The sequence below is a fragment of the Microtus ochrogaster genome, chromosome 5, assembly GCF_000317375.1.
Source record: "Microtus ochrogaster isolate Prairie Vole_2 chromosome 5, MicOch1.0, whole genome shotgun sequence".
NCBI classification, from domain to species: Eukaryota; Metazoa; Chordata; class Mammalia; order Rodentia; family Cricetidae; genus Microtus; species Microtus ochrogaster.
In genome coordinates, this window is record NC_022012.1 from 74279307 (window position 1) to 74289918 (window position 10612).

At 51.5% G+C, this 10612-nt stretch overlaps 1 protein-coding gene across 1 annotated transcript in view; it reads right to left on the reverse strand.

Moving 5' to 3' along the window:
* Positions 1-2444: 2444 nt before the first annotated feature.
* Ubap1l (ubiquitin associated protein 1 like) overlaps positions 2445-10612 on the reverse strand; it is a 9987-nt gene continuing 1819 nt past the window's right edge. The window contains exons 2-5 of the mRNA XM_013346476.2: positions 9677-10255; positions 6975-7184; positions 3547-3648; positions 2445-2717 (exon numbers count right to left, since the gene is read on the reverse strand). Of these exons, the coding sequence (XP_013201930.1) occupies positions 2583-2717; positions 3547-3648; positions 6975-7184; positions 9677-10255 (1026 nt within the window). The 3' untranslated portion in view covers positions 2445-2582. The remainder of the gene's footprint in view (positions 2718-3546; positions 3649-6974; positions 7185-9676; positions 10256-10612) is intronic.

Sequence of the window (10612 nt, forward strand, 5' to 3'; positions counted from 1 at the left end):
TTGAGAGCTGAGCCTGCAGCAGCTTCTAGGACAGCTGTCCTGTCAGATCAGGGGCCTTCCTTCTTCACCACCCCTCCCCACCTGGCATGTGTCTCTCAGGGACTTAGTGGGGACCAGAAGAAGGGACAACACCTAAGAGAGCAGTGGGACGGCAGGAAGCAAGGCTGGATTTGGGCCAGGCTTGGCTTTGCCTGGAGCTCGGATTCCCCCATCCTCTTGGCCTCCCCTGTTGGAGGTCATTGCATCCAGAGCCCAACTATAGGCAGCCTGTGTGTGTCACCTGTGATACTCAGGAGCCTCCTGACCCTTAGCTGCAGAGCCGCCATTTTCCCAGGTGTCCCTTCCACAACCCTCCTTTCTGGCTGCTTTCCCCCCCCCCTGCTGAGTAGAGGTTGGGTTCCTGGAGACAGGTTTGCTCAGGTGTTTTGAGTTTAGTTATGGAAAGCGGCTGTGTCAGTTTTCTGTTGCTGGGGAAATGAATGAGAAAAGCAAGGGCATTTCTGACTCACCGTTTCAGAGGTTCCGGCCGACGGGCGCTCTGTTGTGTTGTTTGGGGGCCTGTGGTGAGGCAGGACATCATGGTGGGAACCCAAAGCTGCACACATAACAGTGACCGAGAAGTGGAGAAGAGAGAAGGGTCCTCTTCAAGGACGTGGTGGAACCTCCGTCCACCGTTCCCACCAGCACCACCAGCGGGGGACTAAGTCTAAACCTCAGGACCACGTAAGCAAACCACAGCAGCTGGCGTTTGTTAATGACAGGGAGGATGAGCAGGGAAGGGTGGAGGCTGTAGGACAAGGAAAGGGAGGACACAGATGTGAATGGACTGGTAGATACAGCGCCACAAGCATCTGATGCCCTGTCCCACACCACATCATTGAAAAGCTTCAGCATCTGTTTTATGAATGAGAAACTGAGGCACAGAGAAGATGAGCAACTTTCAAAAGATCACACGGCTAGCTAGCAATAATGCTGAACTCGTAGCCCCATCTGATTTCAGAGTCTATGCCTCAAACTCTATTTTTCCACCTCCTAAAAGAAGAGTTAAGGGGGTGTGGCTTATGAGACACCACCCCTCCCTGAGGAGCTATGCTATAGATCCTATAGGCAGTTAGTGAGTATGAGGGAAGGGAGACATTTTCTTCAGTAGTGTAGCTACTGGTAAATTACCCATGCTCCTGTAAACAAACCTAATTAAACTTAATGAAGTCACTATATAAATGAATGAAATGAAAAATCAAACAATATTAATTGTAAACTAACAACCTTTCCATTGTCTCATTTATAATCAATAGTTTCCCAGGGGTGGAAATAGAAGGATTGGATAGGAGGAAGGATAGGAATGGCAAGTGGCTTGTGGGCCTGCCAGCTGGTCACTTCTAATTCAACGGACTTAATAAAAATGGCATTCAGAGCCAGATTAACTGAGTGGAATATGAAGCGCCAGGTCCATCACGGCTTCTCCACATTCAGATGCTTACTCTTTTCCAAGTCAGTCTGATTTTAGCAACAGTCTCCTGACCAACTTTATGCTAGCCGATTTCCCCAGATACTTCTCTCTGCATTACTTTCAACTTACTCAAAGCAAGTTAGACGACCAGGGAGTATTTTCAATGGGACTTCAAGCTGGCTGGCACTGAGACTTAGTGGGAAGCACAGGGAGCTAGGCGGGCCGCGGGAGACCTGGGTCACAGTCCGGGCTTGCTGTTTCAGCCACAGAAGTCTCTTATACACAACAGAGCAAGGAAGTGAAGGGCCAGGAGACACAGGCGATTTCCTTGGGTTTTTTCCCACAGGCTTTGCTGAATCCTGGTAACTGTCAGAGGACTTCAGGTGGGCTGCTTTGACCTGTGACCTCTTGCCTGAGTCACAGGCCACTCCAGCAACTGGTCCTCTCAATCTCTGGAGGCCTCTTAAATATAGGCTTGGGGTGGCTAGAGATGACTGTCACCCCACCCCACCCCAACCCAAAGATACAGGCTGGTAAAGGATCCAGATTATCAGAGCAGAAAGAGGCACGGATTGGAGGTCTAGAGGGTCATGGGCCTGCTGCATTGCAAAGGCCTCCAGAGAGCCTCGGATATAAAATAAAACAAGCTTAGACAGCTACCAGGGAGACTGAGGTCACAGGTGGATCACTTGAGCTCACAAGTTCAACGCCAACCAGGCGACACAGAGAAAACTAAACAATATAATTCTAGCCAACCACATTCCTGGAAGCTGCCCATCTGTGCTTTCTGAGTCAGAATATAAGGTGCAAGGCCCAGGGGATTACCTAAGGATTCTCATGGAAGAGAAGCCAGGTCTGGAAAAATGTAGACCTTGTCAGATTCCTTTGTTTTGTTTTGCTTGAGATAGGGTCATCCTATGTAACTCAGGCTGTCCTGGAACCTGCTATATAGACCAGGTTGGCCTCAAACTCACAGAAATCCACTTGTCTCTGCCTCCCACCAGCTGGGATTAAAGGAGTGTGCCACCACCACTACCTGGTTTGTCTTATTAGGTTTTAATAATACAGTTCAGATGGGTGGTGAGTCTGGTACTTCACTGGTCAGCCATGCATCACAGAGTGTCCTGGCTTGTCACTGGGCACAGGCTACCAGCTCTTCCAGGGCTTGTTCACGCTGATTGCCGTGGACCAACAGCACCTCCTTGATCCGGTCTTGCTGGAAGCCCATATCACTGAACTGCTGCCAGAGTCGCAGGAACTCCCCTGCCTGAAGAGGAGGAAGACAGGGTATGCCATCACTGCAAGGCTGCCCCGATCCTGGGTGTACCCCTCCCTGGTGCCCACTACACCTCCAACCGTCCCAGAAAGCTGTGTTCCCTTCAGAGAGAAGCCTGACTCTGGGCTGTGCCTGTCATTTTCCTCTTCCTCTGGGGAGGCGAACTCTATGCTTTCTTCCTCCACCAAGGAAAGGAGGCTCCGGTCTTGCTGAGGCTCCATCATCTGGCCCACTCTGACTCTCTGTGATGTGCATTAGGGCAGGATGAGGGAGTGCACAGCGGGTCCCGCAGGACACACAGGCCCAGCCGGGAGTACTGCCTGTGTGCTGGTTCTGCTGGGGTTTATGGAGCTCAGCCTCTGTTGAAGACCCCCCCCACCGGCCCCCCTGCGTGTTCCTCTCCTCTTTGGTAGCCTTCCTGCAACTCTCAGCCCTGTGAATTACTACTGCCCTGTTACTGAGGCAGGGGCTATCATGGACACTTGTTTCTTTCTCTAGCTCTCTGCATGCTGTGAGGGCAGCAATCTCCCTGAGTTCAAGCATCTTCGGTCTGCTCCGGTATGGGAGTCTCAAAAACATCAGAAATTCAGTAATATGTGTTGTGTTGATTTGATCACCGGTGGAAAAGCCCCAGCTCCACCAGCCTCTAGGTGCCCTCTCCACTTCATTCTGTCTCCTCCTTTGGCTGCACTCCACTCTCTAGGTCAGTACTTTCTCCCCAGTGTGAGCAGGCCTGTTCTCTCCTGGCCAGTCCACAGGCTGCTCTGGAGCCATTGCACCCCTGCAACTCCCTGGGGTCCAAGCAGGGTGCCCAGCTGACCTGGTGTTCAGAGAACTGGAACATCTCCATGGCCTCATCCACCAGGGCCTCATCATAGCCCTGCCGCAGCAGCCTCTCACAGGCACCGAGGTAGCCGAGAAACTGGGTCAAAGAAGGCATGGGGGAAAGATAGTAAGAGGGGTGTCAGGGATGTGCTAGAGAGTCACCCAAGGATCTCCCCAAGGTCATGGAGACTGGACAACCTGTCACAAGTAACAGGAAACCAACAGAAGAGGGACAGGCTTCCTTTGGGAACCAGCAGGTGAGTGACAACAGGCCCTCAATACATGTCCCAGGCTGAGGGACAGAATCCAAGAGAAGGGCTCTTCAAACGTTCATGGAGCCTAAGTGGGGTGCAGGACAAGCTCTAAACAAAAAAAGTCAACCCCCCACAGTCACCGCATGTCCTCCACCCGACTACCCATCCTTCTCAGAGCAGCACCCACATGTAAAAGGAGCCTCCTCAGCCACCCATCCCCATGCCCCCTCCCCATCCCCAGACACACCTGTCACCTAGAATGCTAGCAGGCAACAGTCTGCCCCAGAGCTGGGGGAGGGGGGAAGGGGCAGTGGCAGGGAAGGAAGTTCTCCAGGGGCTGAAAATTCGTTCTAACCACTGCCCCCCATTACACCATCAGAGGCTTGTTTTGCCTTCAGGACCCTTACACCAAGGCTGGCCTGGCTACACAGCGAGCTAGAGGCTTGCTGGTAACAAAAAAAAAAGACCAGTCTCAAAAAACTAACAACAAAAACCAAAGTAAGTATTGCCTTAAGGTGGCTAAGCTGGTAGCACGCTTGCCTAGAATGCATGAGGTTCCATCCCCAGCACCATAAATCTGGGCACACGGTGCTCTGGGGAAGTGGAAGCTGGAGGGTCAGAAGTTCAAGGTCAAGGCTGAGGAGAAGGCCCAGTGGATAAGAGTGTTTGAACATGAGGACCTGAAGTCAAGTGCCAAGTACCCACAGAAAAATCTGGACATTGTCACATGCCAAGCTGTAACCCCAGCACTGTGGGAGGTAGAAGCAGAATTCCTGGGGCTTACTGCCTGTCAGCCTAGCTGTGGATCCAGTGAGACACCTTATCTCAAGGGAATAAAGCAGAGACTAGGATATTTTCTCTGGTCTCTCATGCACTCATGAGTGTCTGCACCTGCACACACACAAACACAAACACTACGCCACATGTGTATACACACACACACACACACACACACACACACACACACACACACACACACACGATCCTGCTCAGCTACAAAGCGAGTTTGTGGTCAGCCCAGCACAGGTAAACCTGTCTCCAAAACAAATACACTGCCTCTTCACCATATTCCAGACTGCTCTCGACCTCAGCTTCCTCCTCCAGTTCCCCATCCTGGACCAGCCCCTTCTCCTCCCAGGAGGCCTCCTCTCTGCACACTGTCTTTACTGGGCCATCCATCCTTGGGGCTCTCGGCCAGACCCACCCTCTGCAATGCATACTGCTTCTCGTTATATTTGGGTCCACTCACTTTTGGCACACAGTGGGAGGTTAGTCTGTCACCACGGCATCCCGATCACCAGCATAATAAACACATGCCATGTTCATAAAACCAATTAAGAACTTCCTTCAAGGAACACACAGCTTAGCCGAGGAGATAAACCAGACATGGGGGACTATGCCAGTGCAGGACAAATCGAAGCAGGATTTACAGCCAACAGGTGCCGGATGAAAGCTCTAGGCCGTGAGAACCACGTGTGTAGCTGGGAAGGATTAGGTCAAGTTTCTGCTGACCTTCAGAGCCTGTGGAAGCACAGAGAGCCTAGCCCTGTGGTTTTCAAGTGCTTGGAGCTCTTGGTCAGCTTGTCCCAGCACAGGAAGCTTCCACAAGTAGCAGCTGAGAGCAGGCTGCTTAGAGCTGGAGCCTGGGGCTGCAGGAGCAGAGTCCAGAGCTCCTGCAGGAGGAGCTATGGGACATGTAGACCTGGCTCTGAGCGCATTTTGAAAGTCACTCATCCCAACCCCTTCCACAGTTGAGGAAATTGAGGCCCTGGTAGAGCTGATGGTTTGCCAGAGTCCCAGAATGACGTCCGTCCGTATCACCTGACCTCTCAGTGCCTCTCGGTCACTCTGATCAGGAATGGCAGGAGGGGCTCTGAGGTGACACAACAGTGGACGGGGACTCTGGAGAAACTGTCACCTCCAGAGAAAGGGAGAGTGGACAGGGGCAGAGGGTGGACCCTCCCTCACAGCAATGCTCTTAACCTTGGTGCTTGTTACAACCATTCTGGCAGCTTTAAAAGCTACTAATAGGGCCTCATATAACTGGTTTGGGACAGAGTCTGGACTTTGGGACAACCTTGTGGCTCTCCAGGTTGATTTGGTTGTTGTTATAGTATTTGTTTGTCTTTTGAGACAGGATTTCTCTGTGTAACCAACCGTGCCTGGTCCTCAGGAACTCACTCTGTAGACCAGGCTGTTCTCGAACTCAGAGATCTGTCTGCTTCTGTTGGGATTAAAGGCATATATCCAGATGGTTTTAACTTAAAAAAAATTACTTATAGCTGTGTTTAGCAGCACATGCCTTTAATCCCAGCACTGGGAGACAGAGGCAGAAGGATCTCTGAGTTTCAGGCCGGTCTGGTCAATATTACAAGTTCCATGACAGCCTGGAGAGTGTGTCTCAAAAATGCTTTATTTATTTTATTGTGTGTGTATGATGTGTGTGTGTGTGTGTGTGGAGGGGAACAACACATGCATGCTATGTATGAACATCATAGGGCTACTTCTGAGTCAATTCTCCTTCCACCTCGACTAACGCAGGACCTCGGGCTTTCTCTTCTGTCGGCCGGGTCCTGTCACTGCTCCTCCAGGTGACTCTGAAGTGCAGTCACATCTTCAAATCATGGGCTCCCTGAAAAGCTGACTACCTGTGTACCATGCCAAACTACATATCAGGCCTCAGATCCACTGAAGGGCCCTTGGGGACCAGGCCTGGGCATCTGCATTTGGAGATTCTACCGTTTGGTCAGTTTTTGGGCCTACGGAACTGTAAAAGCTACCAGGCTTGCTGCAGGCTCAGGGTAGGTAAGGATGTCACCTTCAGACACCAAAATAAAGCCTCAGAAGTCACTGATTCCAAACATATATTCCTCAAAAGACCTGTGGAGGCCATAATAGTAAGATCTAGAAATTTAATCAAAAACTTGGTAATTTGTGCCAAGTTGAGGTTCTACCACTAAAGAGATGGAAGCAAGGGCTGGGCTGGGGCTCTAGCCCAATGGTAGAGACACTGCCTACTGTGTACAAGGCCCGTTGAGCCCCAACACTGCAAGAGAGGAGACAGGAGAGGGAGAGAGAGGGAGAAACACTTCTTTCAAGTCAAAGGTCGAAAGCCGATTGACCTTACCTAGCTCCAGCATGGCAGCCCCTCAGCCCTGGGCCCACTCACCTGGCTTAGGCTCTGCCTTCCTGTCTTCTGCAGAGCCACAATGGCCCTTCCCAGGGGATAGCCCAAAGCGACCACTGGCCAGATGAGGTCTTGCTCCTCTTTGGTCAGGGCAGACAGTAGATCATTTGCTGAATCAGGATGCAATCTATAGGAGTTGAGGGGCTGGGGTGTCCCACTAAGAGGTGGCAAGCAGGTATATGGGCTGAGGGACTGAAACACAGACAGGACGGAATGTCAGTAACCAAAGGAGGTCACAGTCAACTGGGCTGGAAGTCTTAAGAAGTGGCTTTGTGTGTCACTGTACACATAGGGTGGAGAACTTTAGTCCTGCAGGGCCCAACTCATTTTCTATTCACTTTGCCAAGATGTCAACAGAGGCCAGTTAAACCCACCTCATCCGGCTGTTAGGAGGCATAAGTCAGAACATGAGCAAAGTGATTCATTGGCAAAGGGCCTGGCACGTAAAAGTTGTCAGCAAAGGCTAATGTTTCACTTAGTGCTCACAACACTGGGAATGAGACATGATAGACAGCCTGAGTGTGGTGGTACACACCTGGAATCTATTTGGGAGCTGAGGCAGGAGGATTGCTTGACCCCAGAGACTCAAGGTGAGCCTGGGCATCACAGTAAAAGGTTCCGCCAGGAAGAAATAACAAAAGACAGACAGACAAGGTATATAGCTTGGTTGGTAGCATGCCTGATTGAAATGCAAAAGGTCCTGGGTTCAGTCCTTAGCATCTCATACACAGAGCTTAGTGGTGTATGCCTGTAATCCCAGATGCAGGAGGATAAAAGTTCAAGGTTGTCCTCAGCTACCATTACATAGCAAGTTTGAGGTCAACGTGGGCTACATGAGATTCTGTCTCAGAGAGAGAGAGAGAGAGAGAGAGAGAGAGAGAGAGAGAGAGAGAGAGAGAGAGAATCACCCATTAATTCATATCACAGGTTGAAATCCAGGTTCAGAGATGTCAGTGACCTGATGCAAAATACACATTTGAGATGTGAACCCTACCTTGGGGATGCTGTACCCCACGACTTAGTGAGAGGGAACATCTTCCAGCCACAGCCTCCTGGAGTTTGGCTGAGGTGGCCCCAGCAGGATGGAATCCAGCATGCGCACTCAGGTAGATGCTGTGCTACAGAGGCTATTCCTGTGGTTGGCTGCTATCCCAAGGAAGGACGCCCAGCTGGGAATCAAACTAGCAAGGCATTGGCACACCACCAGGCGAGATCTGCCCTCTCCTGAGGGAAATCCAGGTGCTGCCTGTTCCTGGGCCTCGGTGCAAATATGGCCATGTGAGTTCCCACCTCTCGCCACTTCCTCGGGACTCTGCTTTGACTCCTCCTCTAACCCTAACTGCTAACCATCCGGATCTGAGCAGCAGTGTTGCTTTTGTCTATGAAAAAGACTCTTAGCTACTCTCTCCCTCAGTTTCCCTATGCCTCATCCTTCTGCCCCAGCTGCCCCCCCATTTAGACAATGTCTTGTTTCATAACTATGTAGCAGAGTAGCCTTAAAGTAGTCATGTAGCCAAGGTTGGCCCCACAGTGACAATTCTCCTGCTTCAGTCTCCTGAGCTGCTGAGATTACAAGTGTGTTCCACCATGGTCTGCTAACTAAATTGATCTTGACCAGGGAAGATCCTACTGGCATCAACACCTGGAATCTGTCCAGTTCCCAAAGCCCCTCCTGTCACGCTGATCTTTATAAGTAGAGGGTGGCAGAGAGGTCCAGCAACCCGGCCAGATTTCCAGACTCTGTGTTTTGGATTCAGTTTCTCCTTGGCCTTATTCTGTAGCACCCCCGTGTCTGACTGTGGAACAGATCACTGTGTCCAAGCCCCACATTCTGCTATCAGGCTGGATCTGCCTCAGTCTCCCCTGAATCCAGGACTTGTGGACTCTGAAATTTACTCATTTCTTAATAGAAAAAGATATAAATACAAAACTTGGCACATGTGAGCTGCCCTGAGCTTCCCGGAAGGATGGTAAGCTTCTCTGGACTGTAGGCTCCCTTCTGCTCTAGGAACTATCTGTGCACTTCCTCTACCCCTTCTGCTCTAGGAACTATCTGTGCACTTCCTCTACCCCTTCTGCTCTAGGAACTATCTGCACTCCCTCTACCCCTTCTGCTCTAGGAACTAACTATCTGTGCACTTCCTCTACCCCAGTCTTGCCAGCTGCATAAGCCCTGTCTGTCAAAGCCAATCCCATAACCGAGTCTGGGCCCCTCCCCACATCCTCTTGATCCTTTGTCCGTTGGGTATCTGGTGGAAGCAACTGTTCCGTCTTTCCTAATTGAGCTGCCAGCTTCTCCAGCCTGCTCAGTGTGAAGCCCCAGAGCTGAGTCTCCAGCAGGCATTCATTGAGCTCCCCCTGTCGGTAGGGTCTACTGCTAGGTGCCCAGTAAGCAAAAATGATTATCCCATCCCACCCCTAAAAGAATTCATATTCCACTGCAAGATAAGGACGGGACTAGAAACTGCGACTGTTAATCATTGTGACATACACCATGTGGGAAATCGAGAGAAGGATGAGCCTCCAAGCAGAGTATACTAGGCTGTAGGAAGGGCAGGACCATAGGGCCAGGTGGGAGCAGATGAACAGAGAGTAGTGCAGGGAGGAAGGAACCCAGGCTGGGGACCCTCTACTTGGAGGTCTTGGCTTAGGGCCTGTGGCCGTGGAGAACACAAAGTTCTTACAGCGACAGTGGGCTTGTGGCTCCGCAGTGGAGGCATAGCGCCGGCGGTAGAGGGTCGTGGAGGCAGCACGGGTTCACTGGGGGGCTGCGGTGCTGGGTCAGGGGCTGGCGCCAGGCTGGCACTCAGGCTCAGAGTGCGGTGGCCTCGGAAGCGGTGCAGAAGGGCTCGAGGACACAAGGCTAGTCTGCTCTCCGAGAGCCGTCGCCGGGCACCAACCAACTCAGACCTTACGTTTCGCAGCACATCCAGCGAACAGCGGCGACGGGCTGTAGGGGAGCCAGGCTGAGGGCTGCTGGAGCCCATCCCCTCCTCGCTGGCAGAAGAAGCATCGTCCTCATCCCTCTTCTCCCCTATTTCTTCTTCCTCTTCCTTCTCTTCCTCCTCAGCAGGTTCCTGTAATCTAGCCTCTGGGCCTCTGACTTGAGCAGGTGCAGGCACCAGACTGTGTTTTGGACTGACCAGTAAGAACCAGGCTGGAGGAGCTGATGCCATCCCCAAGTCCTTGCATTGTTGGGGACAAGGTCCTCGGATGGCTGCTTCCACCCAGAAGAGAGCCTCCCTTTCCAGGCTGAAGTCATACTGCAGAGAGAAGGTTGATGTGAGGCTCAGCTGTGGCAAGCCAGGGCCGTGGAGACACAGCCCTCTGTGCTGCCTTGAGAACCCTGTTCAGTCAAATTTGCCAGCTGGGGAAAGCTCCTGGCTCTAAGCTCTGGATATCCTCACAGCCAGTCCCATCCTCCTTTATAGATATTTCTGGGGCCAACAGACATCATAACAGTTTAATGGCAAACCCTGACATGAAGGGCAAATCAAGTAATGAGTTAATAGAATGACCATGGTAAAACTTCTATATTTAAACACTCTTCACCATTCAGTATGTCACTGAGCAACAGCTACCTCAAGACTCTCTATAGAAACCACTTTTGTAGCCGGGCG